The sequence below is a fragment of the Myotis myotis genome, unplaced genomic scaffold, assembly GCF_014108235.1.
Source record: "Myotis myotis isolate mMyoMyo1 unplaced genomic scaffold, mMyoMyo1.p scaffold_m19_p_11, whole genome shotgun sequence".
In the NCBI taxonomy this organism is placed as follows: domain Eukaryota; kingdom Metazoa; phylum Chordata; class Mammalia; order Chiroptera; family Vespertilionidae; genus Myotis; species Myotis myotis.
The window spans coordinates 55730949-55753926 of record NW_023416315.1 but is presented as its reverse complement, the minus strand read 5'-3'; the positions used below and the strand labels follow the sequence as shown (position 1 = coordinate 55753926).

The 22978-nt window shown below is 41.4% G+C and overlaps 1 protein-coding gene and 1 pseudogene across 2 annotated transcripts in view; both read left to right on the top strand.

The window, feature by feature from the left end:
* Positions 1 to 22978, top strand: part of LOC118666354 (aldo-keto reductase family 1 member D1) — a 45265-nt gene that overhangs the window by 7725 nt on the left and 14562 nt on the right. Inside the window, exons 2-5 of one of the 2 annotated variants that reach the window (XM_036328565.1) lie at positions 5203 to 5370; positions 6254 to 6370; positions 12842 to 12919; positions 18413 to 18535. In XM_036328565.1, coding sequence (XP_036184458.1) covers positions 5203 to 5370; positions 6254 to 6370; positions 12842 to 12919; positions 18413 to 18535 — 486 coding nt within the window. The remainder of the gene's footprint in view (positions 1 to 5202; positions 5371 to 6253; positions 6371 to 12841; positions 12920 to 18412; positions 18536 to 22978) is intronic. The other variant, XM_036328566.1, reaches the window with a different exon arrangement.
* On the top strand, positions 18590 to 22518 carry LOC118666531 (annotated as a pseudogene).

Below are 22978 nucleotides of genomic sequence, written 5' to 3'. Positions count from 1 at the left end.
ATATAGCTCTTGGCTATCTGTACATCCTCTTTGGAGAAGTGTCTATTCAGGTCTTCTGCCAATTTTTTAATTGGATTGCTTTTTGGTGTTGAGTTTTCTGTTTTTTATAAAATTTAGATATATAACGCCTTATCAGATGTATCAGATGATCAGATGTATCACTGGTGAATATGTTCTCCCATTCAGAGTGTTATCTTTTCATTCTGTTGAAGGTTTCCTTTGCTGGGCAAAACCTTTTAGTTTGATGTAATCTTATTTATTTTTCCTTTTGTTTCCCTTGCCCAAGGAGATATATCAGAAAAAAATATTGCTATGAGAAATGTCTTAGATTTTCCTCCCTATGTTTTCTTCTAGGATTTTTATGGTTTTGAGTTTATGGTTTAATCTATTTGGAGTTTATTCTTATGTGTAGTGTAAGTTAGTGGTCTAGTTTCATTTTTTTTTGGATGTATTTGTCCAGTTTCCCCAACACCATTTATTGTATAGATTATTGTATGTTCTTGCCTCCTTTGTGAAATACTAATTGACTCATAAAGGCATGAGTTTATTTCTGTGCTGTCTTTCATAATATCTCATTTTACAGTTTGGGGTTCTTTTTGGCTTCAATTTCTGTTCAAGCCCTCTTAATTATATAGTCAATCAAAGAGGCTCTATCTAGAAGGTGTGTTTCTTTCTCCAACTACTTGATATTTGTTACTATGAATCCTTTGTCTAATACCATCTGTGCAGCCACTTTGTTCATTTTTCATATCACTTATTTTCTCAATAATGCTAACTTTCTGCTAAAATAGGGGTGTAGGGGGGAAATACAATTAATGCTCCTAAGACCTTGTATTTCAGCCCCAGACTAAAAAGCCACTAGAAATACATGAGATTTCTTACCTCACTCATTTTACAACAAATCAATAGCTGTGAGTCAGATTTCACAGGTCTGATATGATTTGCTGAGCATTTGGTGAGAACACTGAAATTCTAGAAGCAAGCACAAGTACTTCTCAACATTTGTGAAAGAGATCAGAATGATCATCTTAATTTGAGATCAGTAAAAATCAACAAATAGGATTAAACCTCTCCCACACACACAAAACCTAAAATATGATTTGAAAATTTTATTTGATGAGGATATGTGTTTATCTTCAAAGAGCTCTCCATCAAGAATTATGTTTCTCATTAAGAAAAAATGGAACTAAATATAGAGACTTTTTTCAATTACAGTTGACATTAAATATTATACTAGTTTCAAGAGTATAGTATAGTGATTAGACATTTATGTAATTTTTGAAGTGATGACCCCAATAAGTCTAGTACCCACTTGGCACTTTGCATAGTTAGTACAATATTATTGACTATAGTCCCTTTGTTGTATTTTACATCCCTGTGACTATTTTGTAACTGCCTTCTGTACTTCTTAATCCCTTCACTTTTTTCACCCAGTCCCCACAACAACCCCTCCCATCTGGCAACCATCAATTTGTTCTCTGTATCTCTAAGTCTATTTCCATTTTATTTGTTCATTAATTTTGTTCTTTAGATTCCACATATAAGTGAAATCATATGGTATTTGGCTTTCTCTGGCTGACTTATTTCACTTAGGATAATACCTTTTAGATTCATTCATGCTGTCACAGATGGTATACTTTAATTCTTTTTTTATGGCTGAGTAATATTTCATTGTATATATGTACCTCATCTTCTTTTCCAGTCATCTACTGATGGACATTTAGGTTGATTCCATATCTTGGCTATGGAATCATAGTGTTGCAATGAACATTTATCTTTTTGAATTAATATTTTGGGTTTCTTCAGACACATACCCAGAAATGGAATTACTGTGTCATATGGTAGTTCTATTTTATTATCTTGAGGAACTTCCACAGTTTTCCATAGCGGATGCACCAATTTGCAATCCCACCAATAATGCACTAGGGTTCCCTTTACTCCACATCTTTGCCAACACTTGTTATTTGCTGATTTCTTGATGATAGCCAATCTGACAGGTGTAAGGTGATATCTAATTGTGATTTTAATTTGCAGTTCCCTGATGATTAGTAACACTGAGCATCCTTTCATATATCTATTGGCCATCTGTTTATTGAGACACACCCTTTTATATGTAAAATGTCATCACAGAGCATCATGGTGGAACAAATAGACCCATGTATATCTTCCCTTAAATCTAAAACCAACCAGACATCTTTAATGCAATAAAAGTTACTCTGTTCAACACACTAGCAAGCTTGAGAGAGACACACATTGGTATATCTGAAGGAGGGTGTATTGGAACACTTAGGGGAGGCAAGATGAGGGAGAAAACAGGGATGGTGTCTGCAGATGTGGTTCCATAGCCACCATGGCTAGCCTGTGGCCCCAGCTAATGGGGTAGTGGTGGAGGAGTCGGGGTGGAGCGCTCATACTATGGCCCAGTGGAGAGTAAGAGGGATAGAAACAGCATTGGCACCTGAGAACCTGCTTCCTCCTTCCTTACTACAGTGGAGCCTGGTAGCAAAAGCAAAGACATGTCTCTGGTCTCCCAGCTCTATATAGCGCAGTGGCACCAGTCAGGAAGGGAACCAGGTAACCAAGCACTGGGTTCACAAAGCAAACTCTCCCCTCACCCACCACATCCTCACAACACAGTAGTGAGGCCTCCAGACCCAGAGGAACAAAATACAGCAGAGCACTCACCACCCTATCACCCAGGTGGCAACTCCCATGACCACAGTGGTGACCCCCACCCACCCCAGGGGCAAGTAGAATTGGTAAGAGAAAACAGAAGCTTATACTAGAGCACCATCTACTGGTAGACAAAACAAAGACCTCTAATTATCAACCTGTTGAATTGTTAAAATCAAAACAGTACCTAAATAAGAAAGATATTCACTACTTTAAATGTTCCAGCAGAGGAACAACCCATTGAGTACCATGAACAGTTAAGGTAACATGGTAACACAGAAAGAAAATCACAATTCTCCGGAAACAAAACTCAGTCATGGAAGATAGAATTATCTAAATAATACAGAATTCAGAATAGCAGTCATGAAGAAACTCAGTGATATACAAGAAAACTCAGAAAGGCAGGTCAATGAGCTCAGGAATAAAATTAACAAACCAAAGGAGTAATTTACCAAAGAAATTTAAACTATAAAAAATAACCAAACAGAAAGTCTGGAGCTGAAGAACTCAGTAAATGAAGTGAAGAAAGCATTAGAAAAAGGACAAACCATGTGGAAGAGAGGATTCATGAGGTTGAAAATAGAAATCTAGAAATGACTCAGGTGGAAGAGGAGAGAAAACTCAGATTTTTAAAAAATGAAAGAACCAACCAACGGATCAGAACTGAGATCTGAGCAATAAATCCACATATGTATGGGCCGCTAATTTATAAAAAAGGAGCCAATAACAAAAATGTTCAACAACACTGATTAGAGAAATGCTCATCAAAACCACAATGAGATATCATCTCACACCTATTCAATGGCTGTTTTCAAAAAGACAAGAAATAACAAGTGTTAAGGAGGATGTGAAGAAAACATAACCCTTGTACACTGTTGGAGGGATTGTAAATTGGTGCAGCCATTATGAAAGCAGTGTGGAGTTTCCTCAAAAAATTAAGAATAGAAATACCATATGACTCAGCAATTCCTCTTTTGGGTATTCATCCAAAGCATATTAAAATATATCTATCTATGTATGATAGACAGATAGATAGTTAGATAGACCCCTATGTTAACTGCATCATTATTTATAATAGTCAAGACTGGAAACAACCTAAGTGTCTACTAGTGAATAAATAGCTAAGGAAGACATAGTAGATAAGCATGAAGGAATATTCCTCAGCCATAAAAAAGATGAAATATTGCCATTTGTCACAACATGAATGAATCTTGAGGGTATTATGCTAAGTGAAATAAGTCAGACAGAAAAGGCCCAAAACCACTCATATGTAGAATATAAAACAAAAAAAGTAATGAACTAACAAAACAAAAACAAACTCATACATACAGACAATAGAATGGTTGGTTACCAGAAGGGAAGGTGGTTGGGGGAGAGGAAGATGAGGAAAGGGGGTCAAATATATCATAACAAAAGGAAACTAGACTTTTGGTGGTAAACACACAATAGAGTGTACAGGTACCAAATTACAAGGTTATTCACCTGAAATTTATATAATGTTATTAACCAATGTCACTTCAATAAAAATAAATAAAATGTCTTCATAACTAAAGAACAGTAATTTATGTGTAATCTGAAAGATGGATAACTTATAACTCAAGTGTCAAGAATTTTTCAGGTGTTTTTTGTTTGTTTTGTTTTCATTACTGTCAATGTACAGGGGAGAGGATATTCTCATTCTTTGCTTCATGCAGATTAATAAAATGAACAAAGTTTTGGCTACCAAATTGATAAGTATATATATTGAAAAATCTAGGATGTTGCTCAAAAACCTTTCCCCCCCATCTTTATTGAGGCATAATTGACGTACAAAAAAACTGCACATATTTAAAGTATACAATCAGATGCATCTGGCACATGTATGCACCCATGAAGCTATCATCACAATCAAGATGGTGAATGTATTCATTACTGCCAAGTTTCCTTGTGTTTCTTTGTGATCCCATGTAATCCCATGTCCACAACCCCCACCCCAGGCAATCACTGATCTGAATCTCACTAGAGATTACTTTTTATTTTCTAGCATTTTATATGAATGAAATCATAACGTATTCTTTTTTGTCTTGCTTCTTTTCTTCAGTATACTTATTTGATATTCATCCATGTTGCTGTGTCTATCAATAGTTCATTCCTTTTTACTACCTTTTAGTTTTCCATTCTGTGGCTATATCTCAGTTTATTCACCCAAACCTTTGATTTATAACTGAACCGATGTCAATGAACTGTGCCTTCCTATAGCATGGAAACCATGAAATATCTTGTCACTGGTCACATTGATCAAGTTACATTTCTGAAACCACAACACTAAGGGCAGAGCTGGGATGGATGGAGTCTCCCACTGAGGATGGAATGCTGCCTAGAAGGTCAGTTTCTCCAGCCTCTAGATACCATCTTCCAATCACAACAGCATGGAATTGGGAATTTGTCATTTTCACTCTAAAACAATGTACAGCAAAGCGTCTTCACTAATAATGATTGAACTAAGGACTGATTCCTTTTCTCCCAAACCTCAACCCTTTGTTATTTCAGACCTCTAAGGGGAGCTGTAAGACATCAGTTAAGATGGCCCTCGATGTTGGGTACCAGCACATTGATGGGGCCTATATCTACCGGAATGAGGACGAAGTGGGGGAGGCCATCAGAGAGAAGATAGCAGAAGGAAGGGTGAAGAGAGAGGATATTTTCTACTGCGGAAAGGTGAGAGCTTTCTTTCACCCTCCATCCCCTCATATTAATGATGGACCTGATGTCACTTTTCTCTGCCTAATTTCAGAATATTTTCATGGTTTGATTCCATCAAGGGCACATGCCTGGATTGCAAGCTCAATCCCCAGTAGGGGGCATGCAAGACTCGGCCAAATAATGATGCTCTCTTGCCGGGGTCCAACCCCAGCAGGTCCAGGGGTTCCCAAAGGCGTAGACGGAGTCGGCGAAGAAGGAAGGACACGGAGACAGTGTTCAGTTGATCAGCAGCCTAGCCAGGATCTCCAGCCAGGATCTCCAGCCAAGTTCTGGTCTGGATCTCCAGAGAGGTTCTGCTGTTTATTGTCTTGTTACATCCGTATTTATACCAGTTGATTTTAATCCTGTCAATTTCTATTACAAAGGTTAGGGCGTTTCTTATCTCCATTCCAGGGAGTAAAGATTATGTAGCTTAAGCATGATTGTTTGTAGTTAAAGTGATTAACTACCCGCCTGGCACTTAGTTAAGGAGTTTCATCCCCTCCCTAACTTCAGGGAAAAATCCCTATCTGGGGAAACAACCTTTCTCGGAGAGGTGACCTTGGTTAAAACACACAGCGCTAAGGGGAGCAAACATATTAAGAACAGTATGCTATATACGCCAGGTCCCTTGAAACATATGCTGTGCAGATGTTTCTATCCTGCAGCGACTGTGTCAAGCAGCAAGGATGGACCGGCTTTCGGCACTCTCTCATCGTTGATGTTTCTATCCCTCTCCCCCTCTCACTTTCTCTCATTTCAATAAAAAATATATGGGAAAAAGAATAAAGAGCTACATTATTATTATTATTTTTAATAGCGTGAATGTTAGTTCACTATCCCCTTTTTATTCTTTCAGCTGTGGTCTACCCATTTTGAACCAGAGAGGGTCCGCCCATACCTGGAGAAGACACTCAAGGCCCTCCAGCTAGATTATGTTGATCTTTATATCATTGAAATGCCCATGGCTCTTAAGGTGAGTTCAGACACCTAAAGGTTTGTCTCTACTCTTTGGCAGCCACAAGCCAGCAGCCATGTGTACGAAACTAGTTAATTACTTAGCACCATAGAATGTTATCATTTTGTTACCATAGGTTAGACAACACTGGCTAGTCTAACAAATGCCCAGAAAGATTATGTGTAGCAGACTTAGGCTTGGATCCCATGTTTCTTGATTCCTAATCTAATGCACTTTTTATTATAGCATGTCTTTACAACTGTAGTTTAAGCTGTCCATCAAACCATCAAGTAGTCCCCAAACAGTAGTCCAATTTTACCTGTCCAGCATCCAGACACACCCTTCTTCCCATTCACATAGTCATGAATATGTTCCTGCACGACATAATGCAAAGTAATGTATACAACTGAAAACGTACTCACCTTCCACCGCTCCAAAGGGACATAACCCAAAGAATGGTCAGTATTTGGGGGAGAGGGGGTCAGCAACAAGATCAGGGTGACAGCTATTCCTCTAATTCAAATGCACTTCTTCTTTAAACTTTCTCAATTTATGGACTGTGTGTTAATTTAACCACCAACAACACATCCCATATACACTGCTGAAGAGAAGTAACTGCTTTCCAATGTCTCTGAGAAAGGAGAGACTGAAAATGAAACTGGTCATTGAGGTGCCCAGATTGCCTTCACACAAGCAACCTGGCTGCCCCTGTTCTGTTCTCTGGCATCTCTTTCCTTGATGACTCTCCTCTGTGGTCACATGCAAGAGGGACTTTGGGAAAGATTCCCCTTTTGCATCCTTGATAGGAGTTTGCAGGCTTCACAATGGCCTTCACAATGGTTAGTCAAAGGCTTTTAATGGTCAGTTTGGGATTTCATGGACAGACAATATCCCTTAACATTTTCCTAGGCTTTCAGTAAGTTCACATTCAGTCAGCTCCATTAAAGAGTAATTAAAACTAGAAATCTTATAGGGTAGCTTTCTTACATCTAATCCTTGGCTGTGGTTTCTGCATCTGAGTAAAGAACCTCCTTGTTCTGCTCATCTGCTCAGTCCTCAGTTTACTGCCCCCATCTGGCTTGAAATAATACAAAACAGGGAGGCACAGATCATGCATTCTTTGCACCCAGTCTGCATCTCATTCGATGGTGCTCCTTTGTTGGGTGTGGCATCATTGGCCTGAGATCTTGTCTTCAGAGAGAAATGGACAAGGATTCTCCCAAGTCCAATTTTATTTCCCTCTAGGATTCTTACCTTCATGTCCTGGCTGACACAGACTTTTCTAACTCTAGAAGGCTCAGAGCTGAACTTCTGCCATTTGGGGAGGCATCTAGAAGCAGAAAGTACCTATTTTAGCAAAATATGATCTTACCACTCATCTTACAAGCCAAGTAGCAATAAACACATTTATATTTCTTCAGGACCTGACTGAAGACTGCAAAAATGGCCAACAAACTAACACCCAATGTTTTCCTACTAAGTCTCCTAAAGCTCCAATCTTAGTATGCCCATTGTCAGAGTCTCAAGACACAACAAGGCAACAGTTTAACAAGATGCCATGCTATTGCATAGCAAGAATATCCAATTCTCAGCTGGAGAATCCTCACTATCCACAATCCCATACTGACCTAGCCAATTCCCCATTCTTTGTTCATTACTTGCCATACCCAACACCTTTGTTTTAGTCAGAACTCTTGTTATAAATGGCAGAAACCCAACTCAAATTGGCATTAGCAAAAAAGGGAACTGAGAATTCCAAGGCATATCTAATTCCAAAGGGCTGGATCCAGAAGTTCAAACTATGTATCTACACTCTGGCCCTTTCTCTATTCCTGTGTTCTGGTGGCTTAATTCTCAAAAATTTCTTTCTATATGATGGCAAAATGCCCATTGACATGCCAAGACCACTTCACAATACAACTCAAGAATTCAGAGGAAGAGAGACTACACATTAAACCTCACAGAGAAGCATGGATCAGCCTTGCTTGGGTCATGTAACTTTTGCTGACTAATCTTTGTGTAAGGACATGGCTGACTGACATCTTTGGCCAAGAGTTAGAACTGTAGAATGAGCTCTTCTATAGAAGAAGGCATAAAAATGGTAGAAAGCAGAATAACAGATTGCCACTGCACTCATTAATCAGAGGTCACTTAGCACGCATGGTGATACGAAGCATGAGCTCCAGAACCAGGGTGCCTTGTTTGAATCCCAGCTCTGTCACATGTGAGCCAGATGACTTGGTCAAGTTATTACCTGATCCCTTTACACATCACCTAAACATGGTCCAATGGACTTTGGAGTCACGCAGAAGAGGGACTTTCAGCTTTATTACCTACTATTATTAGCATAGTATCTTTGATATTCCTGAACTTTCTTTCAATTTCATTATTGGTAAATTGAGACAATAATAACTCACTTGCCTAGTGTTGTGAGGAGTCATTAAAATTATAATATGAAGTTACCGACACAATGCCTCACATTTCATAGATAATAAAAAATAATATTATGAAATGATCCGGTGGAAATAGATATTCCAATATACAGAATATCTTCATTTCACAAAAGAGGCAGTTGAGGCCCCAGGCAATGAAACAGCTAACTCAGGTTTAAAATCCATCAGAGCTGGGATCAGATTCTAAATCCCCTAATGCCATTCCAATATTTGTTTCCTGACAATATACAGTCCCTTCTGCCTTTTTTTTTTTTAATGAGGAATGGCATTTTTAAAAAATAAATGAAGATACTGATGAATAGGAATGAGAATCAATAGCATAGATTTTTAGAGGGTTGAATTAGTCTTCTAATACTGTCTTCAGTATGAGCAGGAGTGGAGGAAGAAAGACCATGGAATGATTCAGATGAGGGGAGAGTAAAGGAGGCACAATGGAAGCTTAAGAGGAACATGCTTAAGAGGAATAGCTAACATGGGTTCAGGGATGATAGGACTTAATTAAAGTCTTGGAAAGTAAAAAGTATTTAACACAGTGTATGATAGAAGCATAAAACCATTGCAAACAGAAGTAAAATTGGAAAATGCAAAAGGCAAGAAATGTGGAGGGAGACTGAAGTGGAAATGTGGGCCATAGTGTTGAGAATTTCAAAGAGCTTGGGAAGCAGAAACAGAAAGGGTAATTAACATGAATGATTATGTGGCATTGAGGAATAAGGACCCTTTTTCCTGCTCTAAGTGAGACAGGAAGAAATTGAGTCAAAATTGTGTTTGCTAAAGGAAGTGATATCACCAGGGGAAAGTTTTATTCAGGTGAGATAGTGGAAGAAAAAAAAAAGGTTTTTTTAATATAATGAATTTTGCCTTAGCTGGTTGGTTTGGCTCAGTGGATAGAACGTCAGCCTGTGGACTGAACATACAGTTCAGTCCTATCAATCATTCAGCTTCCTGCAGCCTACCAATCATTCTCTCTCATCATTAATGTTTCTATCTCTCTCTCCCTCTTCCTTCTCTCATATATCCTATCTAATAAAAGAGAAACATGGTAATTAGCCATACCTCCGCTACCCTTCCCATTGGCTAATCAGGGTGATATGCAAATTAACTGCCAGCCAAGATGGCGGCCGGCAGCCAGGCAGCTTGAAGCGAACATGAGGCTTGCTTGCTTCAGTGACAGAGGACTCCAACGTTACCCGCCTGCCACTGCCGGCCTCTGAGCTTGCAGTTAGAAACATTGTTACAAATATAGAAGCTAAACAAAACCCCAGAAACCTGCATTCAGCCAGCCGGGATCTCAGAGCTGGAGTTGAAACAGTGTTTTGATTATAGAACCCAAACAAACCAGATACCTGCTTTCAGCAGCCGAGGCCTAAGAGTTGGAGCCAAGCCTCAGAGGTAAAGCTGGCCCAGAATAAAAAAGAAAAAGAAAAAAAGGAGCTTTTTTTCAGTCACCCGCCAGCCTGAAAACAGCCCTCAGCCCCTCACCCAGACTAGCCAGGCACCCCAGTGGGGACCCCCAACCTGAAGGGTGTGTGACCAGCTGCAAACAGCCATCAGCCCCTCATCCAGGCTGGCCAGGCACCCCAGTGGGGACCCCTACCCTGATCCAGGACACCCTTCAGGGCAAACCAGCCAGACCCCACCCGTGCACCAGGCCTCTATCCTATATAGTAAAAGGGTAATATGCCTCCCAGCACCAGGATCAGTGGAGCCGCGAGGCCTCGCGGCACTGGGATCAGTGTGACGGGGGCAGCGCCCAAACCCCCTGATTGCCCTGCGGCTCTGTGTGTGACAGGGAGCGGGGCTACAGCCTCCCTATCCTCCCTGCTCTGTTTGTGACAGGGGAAGGCGCCCCAACTCCCTGATCAGCCCTGCTCTGTGCCTGATAGGGGGGAGCTCCCCAACCCCCTGATTGCCCGGCAGCTCTGTGTGTGACAGGGTGCGGCGCCCCAACCCCCTGATCCGCCCTGCTCTGTGTGTGACAGGGGGTGGTGCCCCAACTCCCCTATTGGCCCTACTCTGTGAGTGACAGGGGGGAGCTCCCCAACCCCCTGATTGACCCTGCTCTGTGCGTGACAGGGTACTGAGCCCCAACCCCCTTGATGGGCCCTGCTCTGTGAGTGACAGGGAGCAGAGCCCCAACCCCCTGATCGGCCCTGCTCTGTGCGTGACAGGGGTTGGCGCCGCAACCTCCCCATCAACCCTGCCTTGAGTGTAACAGGGGGCAGTGCCCCAACCCCCCAATCGGCCCTACCCTGAACATGAATGAGGGTGGCATCGCAACCTCCCGATCTGCCCTGCTCTGTGCATGACGGGGGCGGCGCCCCAACTCCCCAATCAGCTCTGCTCTGAGCCCGACCAGGGGCTACGGGGCAGGCACCTAGGGATTGGGCATGCCCTCTGCCACCCGGGAGCAGGCCTAAGCCAGCAGGTCGTTATCTCCCGAGGGGTCCTAGACTGCGAGAGTGCACAGGCCGGGCTGAGAGACCCCCCCCCCCCCCCCCCCCCCCCCGAGTGCACAAATTTTTGTGCACCGGGCCTCTAGTATAATAATAATAATAAATTTTGTCCAGTTGCTTGATTTTCAATAAAAATTACTATTATCAAGGTCTACAAAGACTTGTATGCTGACAACCATACCCAATAGACACTGTATCCTCATATTATTTGATACCTCTCAACACAGTTGTCTGCTATCTCCAGTATACATTTTCTTCTTGTGACTTCTATAATACCACCCTCTCTTGATTCTTTGGTAGCTTCTCTGAAAACCTCCAAATGTTGTTATGCCCAGAATAGTACCTCTTTCTCAATATTCTTGTCTTACTGAGCCACACTGTGTCTATAAGTGACCTAATATAGTTGCAAGGATTGATTATTATTTTATATGTAAGGGCTACCAAATATTGTCTATAGCCATGGCCTCTTTCTGAGCCTCTTTCTGAGATTTCTCTGTTCAACTGCCTTTTCAAATGGCCACTTGAGCGTTTGGTCATTTCAAACTCAAAATGTTCATAAAAAACTCTTGATTGCTAACCCAAACTCAGGAAATGATTACCACCATCCACCCCAGGAGCCTAGGAATCATCTTTCATTTCTCTCTACAGTGGGGCCTTGACTTACGAATGTCCCGACTAACGAGTTTTTCAAGATACGAGCCGTCTCTCAGAGGATTTTTTGCTTTGAGTTGTGAGCTAAAATTTGGGTTATGAGCCAGCTTCAGATACCCCACCGCTAGTTGGCACAACGAACGTCACAGTGAATGCCATAACATCAGCCCAGCATCACGTGTCTCACTCGTCACTTTAATGATTTGACATACGAGTAATTTGAGTTACGAGCTCTGTCACAGAACGAATTAAACTCGTAAGTCAAGGCCCCACTGTATTCCATTTTCAAGCCCATAAGAAATGGATCCCATGTTTAGATACAGCCAAAAAAGAGAAATCTGAAAGATAATGTTCCACACCAGTTAGCCTTAGTTGGGAAAGGATCACCCAAAAACAAGAGAAGGAAAGTTGACACTAATGTGTGAAGTAGGAAAAAAAATTGCTGAACTCCTGGAGGGCCCCAAAATGAAAAGAAAAAAAACCAGTGAGCAAGTCCACCAGAACTGAGAAGTAACACGCCGTGCTGTCCTCAACTGTCAAAACACTGAGTCTCAGAGTCCTAATTCTCAATCTCTACTCTTTTTTGATGAGTAATTCTGTCATTAGGAGAAAGTTCATGGATTAAGAATAAGGATAATCTGTTGATAAATAAAGAGAAAATGAATGCCAGTGTAGGAAAATGGGATTAATGTGTCACATATTTTAGAAAAATGAAAGAATTTCTGGACAGTCCCACAAAGGTGAGAAATATATACAAATATAATGTATTATATAATTATATAAACATACTAACAAATAATTAAACTTTTATTGCTTTCCCAGGGCTAGGGTATATTGGCATAAAGACAATTCAAATTCCATCATTTTAATTCCCAGATATAAATAAAAGGAATTATCCTTTTTTGTTTGTTTGCTTTTTTCTTTTTTAGCCTGGAGATGAATTTTATCCTAAAGATGAGTATGGCAATTGGTTATATCACAATTCAAATCTGTGTGCCACTTGGGAGGTAAGTTCAAATGGGCCTTTTAATCTTTTATTTTAAAAGACCACATTTTTGAATTGTGATCTGATTATTCCTGTTTCATTTAGTAGGAAGAGTTGCAGCCTTTATTCTCCCAGAGAATATACTCTAATGAGTACAGTATCTCTTTCTAATGGGTGTTCCCCTCTAGGTAACAGTTGAAGACCTGAAGGCTGGAGTTGTTTTGAGGGGTGAGGAGGCAGCCACTAGTTTTCTGGTCCCTGGGGATCTCTACCTGAGAGAACATATACTCACTCGTGTTGTCATTGGAGCTGAGTAGATTTGGTGTTTCTGTCTAAGAGTCTGCCTGACAGGGTAGCCAGTATCCCCAGAAGAAAATAGCTCATAGCTCAAAATAACAAGGTATTTATTTCATAAGGAAATAACATATCTCAATTACAGATCCCAACATAAACAGAACAGAGGACCAAGAACTTTTAAATTAGCCAAATAATATATTAAAGGAGATAAGAAAAGATACTAGCAATGTGAAAGAAAACATTTTTTAAAAACAAGCATTAAGCAAGTAGTAATTGGGAAAAATAAAACACAATGCAATAGATGGGATAAAAGTGAAATGGATATAAATAAGGAAAATGGGATCAAATTGAAAGATCAGAATGAGGAAATCTCCCAATATGAAGTAGGAATAGACAAGAAAAAATTAAATATGAAAGAAAAGCCAAGAGATGTATAGGATACAATTAGAATTTCACTACTCGCATAATAGAAAAACAAGAAAGAAAAAAAAAGGAAAAGGAAATATTTGAAGGAGAAAAAAAAACAGAGATATTGAACAGGCATAGACTACCAAAGAGGAAAGAGAAGGAAACCCATACCTAGATACACTATAGAGAAATTTAAGAATATCAAATATAAAGAGAAAATGTTAATGCTTGCAGAGCATAGCAAATAAATCAATAAATGAGACAAAATAGAATAATAAAAGATAATCAAAGAGAAGGCAGGAAAAGAAAAACAGAAGGAAAATGAATAGGTAGGGAAGTAAAAAACAAATACCAAAATGGGAAATTTAAACTCAGTGGTATCAATAGTCACAGTATATATACATAGTTGAAACAATACAGTTAAAAGGCAAAGGTTGTCAGAATGGACAAAAAGCCAAACCCCATTATATATTATATACAAGAAACCCATTTTAAATAAAAACATATAAACATGTTTAAAGTCAAAGGTTAAAAAAAAGAAAAGAACAGGGAAAAATATACTAGGCTAACTGAAATAAAAAGAAAGTGGGAGTAGCTATTTTAATATCAACAAAGATTTTGGAGCAGAGTATTACCAGGGATAAAGAAGTTTCTCTAATCTAATAGAAGAGAAACATGCAAATTGACCGCACCTCTGCTATGCCCCAAGCCACGCCCACCAGCCAATCATAGCAAATATATGCCAATTAACCCAACCAACATGGCACCTGGCAGCCACTGAGCTGGAGCAAGCAGGAGGTTTGGTTGCCCCAGCCATGGAGGAAGCCAAGCTTCCCACCTGCCTTGGCCGGCTGTGGCCTCCGCTCAACGCAACAAAGTTTCAATTATAGAAGATAAATAAATCCCAGATACCTGCTTACAGCCAGTCTCCACTGAGAGCTTTGGTGGCAGGGGCTGTGGCCAGCCTACAAATAACCATCAGCCCCTCAGCCAGGATGACCACACCCTCATGGTGTGAGGGTTCCCACTGGGGGGGGGGCTTGGTCAGCCTGCAAACAACCATCAGCCCCTCACCCAGACTGGCCAGGCACCCCATCAGGACCCACCCCCACCCTGAAGAGGGTGTGGCCAGTCTGAAAACGGCCTTCAGCCCCTCACCCAGGCTGCCTATACCCTCATAAGGTGAGGGTCCCCACTGGGGCCTTGGCCAGCCTGCAAACAGCCATCAGCCCCTCACCCAGGCTGGCCAGGCACCCCAGCAGGACCCCCACCCTGATCTGGGACACCCTTCAGGGCAAACCAACCGGCCCCCACCATACACCAGGCCGCTATCCTATATAATAAAAGGGTAATATGCAAATTGACCCTAATAGCAGAATGACTGGGAATAACTGGTCACTATGACACACACTGACCACCAGGGGGCAGACGCTCAATGCAGGAGCTGCCCCCTGGTGGTCAGTGCGCTCCCACATCTGCTCAGCCACAAGCCAGGCTGATGGCTGCCAGTACAGTGGTGGTGGTGGGAGCCTCTCCCGCCTCCGCAGTAGTGCTAAGTATGTCCGACTGCACTTAGGCCTGCTCCCCACTGGTAAGTGAACATCCCCCAAGGACTCCCAGGCTTCCAGAGGGATGTCTGACTGCCAGCTTAGGCCCAATCCCCCAGGGAGCGGGCCTAAGCCAGCAGGTGGTCATCCCCTGAGGGGTCCCAGACTGCGAGAGGGTACAGGCCGAGCTGAGGGACCCCCCCAAGTGCACAAATTTTTGTGCACCGGGCCTCTAGTCCTATCTAATAATAGACAAAGATGCAAATTGACTGTACCTTTGCTATGTCCACCATTGGCTAATCAGAGCAATATGCAAATTAACTGCCAACAAAGATGGTGGCTAATTTGCATATACCGGCTGGGAGCTAAGACTGAAGACACCATAGAAAGAAGCCAAGCAACGGAGCCGAGGTAGCGGAGACGGGCGGGAGAGAAGCAGCAGAGAAGGGTGGGAGAGAAGCGGCAGAGACTGGCAGGGTAGGGGCAGCAGAGAAGGGCAGGGTAGGAGGGGCAGAGATGGGCGGGGTAGGAGGGGCAGAGATGGGAGCGAAGCCCTATTCTTGCAGGAATCTTCCTTTAGTTTTATAATAAAAAAGTAATAAATCCTAAACCTCTATGTACCTAATAAAAGAACTCCAAAAATACATAAAACTAAGAAATACATAAACTAAGAAATACATAAACTAAGAAATTTGAAAAGGGAAAGATAGTAAAAGAATCAGTAATATATAATGAGATTGGTATCAGTTTTGTATTGATTTGTTCTGTTTTATAATCAGCAGCAAAGGGTGTAAAAGTGATAAAAGAATAGTATTTTCAAAGTATTGAAGAATAAAGAACATTGAACTGGAACTTTATATTCAGTCAAACTGTAAGATAAAAATGATGTATAATAAAAATATTTTCTAATCCACACACTGCTCAGAAATTTTGCCACATAAAGACAAACATTGAAAACTATGCTATATAATAAAAACCTAGTGACTAAAACAGCGAATGACCAGAGACCAGAACAACCGTGGCCCCTCACTCCAGCCAGCCCCGCCCCTCAGCCTGGACCCTCACCCTGATCCAGGGCCCCCATCAGGGCAGGATGGCCAGCCCCCACCCATGCACCAGGCCTCTATCCTATATAATAAAAGGGTAATCTGCAAATTGACTCTAATGGCAGAATGACCAGAACAACCGCTTGGCTGCTCACTATGAGGTGCACTGACCACCTCTTGGTCCCTTTCCCTGGCTGGCAGGCTCCATCTCCCCAATGGTGAACAGGGAACTGGGGGTGGGTGGTGGAGGACACAGGTGGTGCCAGGCCAAGACCCCCACCCCATCAGTCACTCCACACACAGAGAGCAACCCACAACAGGGGTGTGGCCGGCAAGTGGGCAGGAACGGCCAACCTCTCGGTCCCTTCCCCCAGCCATCAGGCTCTGATTACCTGATGGTGAATGGGGAACTGGGGGTGGGTGGCAGCAGGGGTTGGGGCCGGCTTCAGGCAGCCTGGGAAGATGGCTCTGATCACAGGCCTAGGGACTGTACCCGCATATGAATTTCATGCACTGGGCCTCTAGTTACTAAATAAGAGGAGCAAAAATTGAAAAGATGCTCTAAGAAGTGTACAAAGTGAAAGTGATCAAATCAAAATTGATATAGTTTTTTTTATCTATAAAACTACCTAATATTAAATAAAAAGAGAAAAACATACCTATAATAATAGGAAGTTAAATTCTGCATAGACTATTAACATCATAGATGTTAGGAGCAGGGTAAATCAAGGAATATGGGAGCATGTAAGTTCTTGTCTTTATTAAAGGAAAGATATAGATATAAAATTTTTAAAAGTAAGAAAGTATTAAAAAGAAACATAAAAGTGAGAAAAACTGAAATAAGAAATTAAGATGGTAGAAACAGTACAAATATATTTATAGTTGCAATAAATATGAACTAAATTCACCTACTAAATACCAAAATTTACATATTAGAATTAGTCACATCTAAGCATAAAGACATGTGAAAGTTAAAATTTAAAGGATGGGGGAAATCTTAACAGTCTAATACTTACCAGAAAAAGTTGTATAGTTATATTAATATCTGACAACATAGTATTTTAATTTTATTTTTTTAATCCTTACCCAAGAACATATTTATTTTTAAACTGATTTCAGAGAGAGGAAGAGAGAGGGAGAGAGAGAGAGAAAAATCAATAATGAGAGAGATTCATTGATTGGCTGCCTCCTGCATGTCCCCTATGTGGGACTGAGACCACAATCTGGGCATGTGACCTGACTGGGAATCAAACCATGGTTCATGGGTCAGTGCTCAACCACTGAGCCACACAGGCTGGCAGACAACGTAGTCTTAAAAATCAAAGGTATTATTAGGAATGGAAAGATCCCACATCATGATAAAAGATTAAATTTACCAAGAAGATATACTAATTCACTATTCCTTTTTTTCTAGAATGTTACTTTTTAATATATTTTTAATGATTTCAGAAAGGAACGGAGAGGGAGAGGGAAAGAGAGAGAAAAACATCAATGATAAGAGAGAATCATTGATCAGCTGCCTCCTGCAGCCCCCTAGTGGGGATCAAGTCCACAACCCCAGCATATGCCCTGATCAGGAATCAAACTGTGATCTCCTGGTTTATAGGTCCAGGCTCAACCACTGAGCCACGCCAGCTGGGCGAGATATATCAATTTTAAACAAATATGTACCCAATAAAATATCTGCAAAATATATAAAGCAAAAATTTGGAAAACATTTAAAAAGGAATACATGAAGACATTATAAATCCACTATTATAGTGGGAGATTTCTGACATATTCCTTTAAATTATTGAGATGGCAGGAAAAGCTAGACCTAATGTTATATATAATGTGTGTGTAGACATCCTTATATATATGAGAGAGAGTCAAAGACAGAGACAGAGAGAGGAGAGAGATTTGCATCCCAAAATAGGAGAATACACATTTGTACACATATCAGACACTTACAAAACTTGATTCGGTACCATAACATAAAGAAAGCCTCAACAAATTTCAAGAAATAAGATTGTTATATACAATAAAGGGGGGAGATATGTTATAAAATGCTCCTCAACTCATGATTCCTGCTTGTCTCCCCCACTTTATTTTCTTCACAGAATGACTATTGACATACACATGGACTTTCCTTTTTAAAGAATTTATATTAACCCTCTAAACATTCATTCTTGCTTGTTTTGAGGCTTCTGTCTTGATTCAATGGCATTTACTCTACAGGCTTTGGAAGCTTGCAAAGATGCTGGCTTGGTGAAATCTCTTGGTGTATCCAATTTTAACCGCAGACAGCTGGAACTAATACTAAACAAACCAGGACTCAAATATAAGCCAGTCTCCAACCAGGTACAGTCTAACAAGAGGGTGGGACGTGGCAAAGGATTCCAGTAGTTACTTAACATGAAGAACCCTGGGTTAGGTGTCAGAAAGTTGTGTGGTCACTCTATGTAAGACCTTGGGTAAGTCTTTTAACTTCTTTCAACTTATGTCTCTTTTAAAATATATTTTTATTGATTTCAGAGAGGAAGGGGGGAGAGAGAGAGAGAGAGAGAGAGAGAGAGAGAGAGAGAGAGAGAGAGAAAGAAACGTCAATGATGAGAGAGAATCATTGATCAGCTGCCTCCTGCAAGCCCCACACTGGGAATTAAGCCTGCAACCTGGGCATGTGCCCTGACCGGGAATCAAACTGTGACCTCCTGATTCATAGGTTGATGTTCAACCACTCCAGCCAGGCTAAAAAAAGTTTTGAAAGATTAAATCAAAACAAAAATAACCCCCCAAATATTTCAAAGAAAAATAATGAGAGGAACAAGACTTGCCAGATATTAAGACATATAGAGTAGAGAGAACCAAGATGGCGGCATAGGTTAACGCCGGAGTTTGCTGCCTTGAACAACTACTTCAAAAGTGAAACTAAAAAACGGAATGGACATCACCCAGAACCACAGGAACACTGGCTGAGTGGAAGTCCTACAACTAGGAGGAAAGAGAAGCGCATATGGACACTCAGAGGAGGCGCAATGCTGAAGTCAAATTCTGAGGTGCGGAGTACGCGGAGCGGGCTGGTGGCGGAGGGCGCGGTTGGCGTTTTCAATCGGGAGGGAGTCGCAGACTCTGAGCTCCAGATACAGGCGAGTCTTTAGGGACCCAGACTCAAACGGGAGAAGCGGGACTGTCTGGCTTCGATCAGAGCGAGTGCAGCTTTCTCTCCGAGCTTTGCAGCGGGTGCTGGGACTCGGAGGGGCAGAGCCCCTGGGGACAGGACTGAGAGCCGCCATAACTGCTCTCTCCGGCCCACCCTGTTGATCCTGTGTGACCCACCCCACCCAAGCCCTGCACAGAGGCATTTGCCAGATAGCCTCAGGCAAAGGCTAGATTAGTACCTCCCTAGAGGACAGAAGTTCTCTCACTGCAGACACAGCTGATTCTCATAGCCACTTGGCCTGGAGATCAAACCCTCCCTGGTATTAGCTACAACAATCAAGGTTTAACTATAAGACTGCACACAAAGACCACTAGGGGGTGCACCAAGGAAGCATAACAAAATGCGGAGACAAAGAAACAGGACAAAATTGTCAATGGAAGATATAGAGTTCAGAACCACACTTTTAAGGTCTCTCAAGAACTGTTTAGAAGCCGCCGATAAACTTAATGAGATCTACAAGAAAACTAATGAGACCCTTGATGTTATATTGGGGAACCAACTAGAAATTAAGCATACACGGACTGAAATAACGAATATTATACAGACTCCCGACAGCAGACCAGAGGAGCGCAAGAATCAAGTCAATGATTTGAAATGCGAGGAAGCTAAAAACACCCAACCGGAAAAGCAAAATGAAAAAAGAATCCAAAAATGCGAGGATAGTGTAAGGAGCCTCTGGGACAGCTTCAAGCGTACCAACATCAGAATTATAGGGGTGCCAGAAGATGAGAGAGAGCAAGATATTGAAAACCTATTTGAAGAAATAATGACAGAAAACTTCCCCCACCTGGTGAAAGAAATGGACTTATAGGTCCAAGAAGCGCGGAGAACCCCAAACAAAAGGAATCCAAAGAGGACCACACCAAGACACATCATAATTAAAATGCCAAGAGCAAAAGATAAAGAGAGAATCTTAAAAACAGCAAGAGAAAGAAACTCAGTTACCTACAAGGGAATACCCATACGACTGTCAGCTGATTTCTCAACAGAAACTTTGCAGGCCAGAAGGGAGTGGCAAGAAATATTCAAAGTGATGAATACCAAGAACCTACAACCAAGACTACTTTATCCAGCAAAGCTATCATTCAGAATTGAAGGTCAGATAAAGAGCTTCACAGATAAGGAAAAGCTAAAGGGGTTCATCACCACCAAACCAGGATTATATGAAATGCTGAAAGGTCTCCTTTAAGAAGAGGAAGAGGAAGAAAAAGGTAAAGATACAAATTATGAACAACAAATATGCATCTATCAACAAGTGAATCTAAGAATCAAGTGAATAAATAATCTGATGAACAGAATGAACTGGTGATTATAATAGAATCAGGGACATAGAAAGGGAATGGACTGACTATTCTTGGGGGGGGGAAAGGGATGTGGGAGATGCGGGAAGAGACTGGACAAAAATCGTGCACCTATGGATGAGGACAGTGGGTGGGGAGTGAGGGCGGAGGGTGGGGCGGGAACTGGGAGGAGGGGAGTTAGGGGGGGGAAAAAGAGGAACAAATGAAATAATCTGATCAATAAAGATTTAATTTTAAAAAAATTAAAAAAAAAGACATATAGAGTATTTACAATAATGTAAGATTAGTGCAAGAACCAATAGTACAGATAAGTAGAAAATAACAAGGCCCAAGTATAATAAAAATTTGATGTAAAATAAAGTAGCACAAACTAATGGCCAAAGGATGGATTTTTTAGTAAACTATTTAACCCTATAACTAATGGTGTGGGGGAAATGCCTAGTTATGTGGAAACAATATAGATCTTTGCCTCATACCATACTCCAAAATTAATGACCCTACAATTTAGAGTTAAAGAGAAAGACAAAGTCATTGTAAATGCTACACAAGAATTTCAGTTTTCTGAAGCTATGGACAGAAATGGAAGCCATAGACAATTTATACAGAACATGTTAAATTTAGTAGTATAAAAAAGTTAAATTTGAAAATATCAGAAGCAAAGAGCAAGAAAATATACATAATTATATTTTTAAATATAATAGAAAAAGTTTACATGCTTGTATATTAAAAGTCTAATAAAAATGAGAGATTAAAAATGGCGGCAGAGGGAAGTATCTTTGAGCTCGCTTGAACACTATAAGCAAAGCTCACCCTCCCATGTTAAAAAAATTAGTTATCAAGACAAGAAGTTATTGAAATTAAATGGTGGCAGACATGTCCAAGGAATGTTGTGGGGATTTGATCCCCTTATGAATCTTGTGATAGATGAATGTGTGGAGATGGCAACTGGTGCGCAACAGAACAGTATTGGAATGGTGGTTCATACGAGGAAATAGTATCATCATGTTAGAAGCCTTGGAACGAGTATGAAGAATGGATGTAGTTACCAGAGAAATCAACTGCTTCCACACGTCCCCTCTCCACAGCACCTGTTTTACTACAATATAAAAATAGAGTCCTGTCCATTTTCACATTGAACTTTGATTAAATAAACTTTTGTATTGACTTAAAAAAAATGGTGGCAGAGTAAGTAAAAGGTGCACTGACACTCTCTCAGGACCAAACTGGAAATACAACTAAAATACAGAAAAACCACCCTGAAAAATCAACTGAAGACAAGCGGGAGAAAACCCTGATAACCAAGGACCAAAAGTGGAGACCTCATAGAGACTGGTAGGAAGTGCGGAGGTGCAAAAGGGCTAGCTGGGTTCCCACAGACAATAGCTGAAGGTCTGAAGAGCTATCTCAGCTGTGGGGAGTTCCCACTGAGAACTCTGGGATCTAAACACTAAGCTGGGACCCCCAGCCCAGAGAATCAGAACTGAGAAAGGTGCCCACAAAACATCTGGCTATGAAAAGCAGCAGGGCTCCTATCTGCCTGCCAGAGATGGCTGGAAATGCAGGCAACATCTTAAAGAGCCAATACATCTTGAAGAGCATACCAGCGCATTTCCCTTCCCCCTCTTCTTCCCTCTCAGGCATGCATCTCCTAAACTCTAAGGCACCACATGAGACTTGCAATCAGGGGAGCAATGGCCAGAGGCAGTTCAACCTGGGCTAACTCCCTGAAACTGTTTCCAAAGCCCCCTTTTCTCTAATTTGTCTCATTGACAACTCCCAACCACTCACCTGCCTGCCTGCCTGATTGCCCCCTAACCACTCCCCTGCCAGCCTGATTGACACCTAACAGCTCCCTGCCAGCCTGATTGCCCCCAACTCCCTTCCCCTGCAGGCCCGGTCGCCCCCAACTGCCTTCCCCTGCAGGCACGGTCGCTCCCAACTGCCCTCCCTTTCAGGACTGGTCCCTCCCAACTGTCCTCCCCTGCTGGCCTGATCACCCACAACTGCCCTCCCCTGCTGGCCATCTTGTGATGGCCATCTTGTGTCCACATGGGGGTGGCCATCTTGTGTGTTGGAGTGATGGTCAATTTGCATATTACTCTTTTATTAGATAGGATGTTTGATCGTGAGAGACAGAGGGCTTCTGTGACATGTCACTTCTACTTACTAAGACTGTAATCTGAACACTGAGACTGTTTATTATGGAAATTGCATTTTCTAGGATGTTTATTTTAAATAACTGATTCTGTTCACTTCAAGTTTGAAACTATGATAGGTACACAA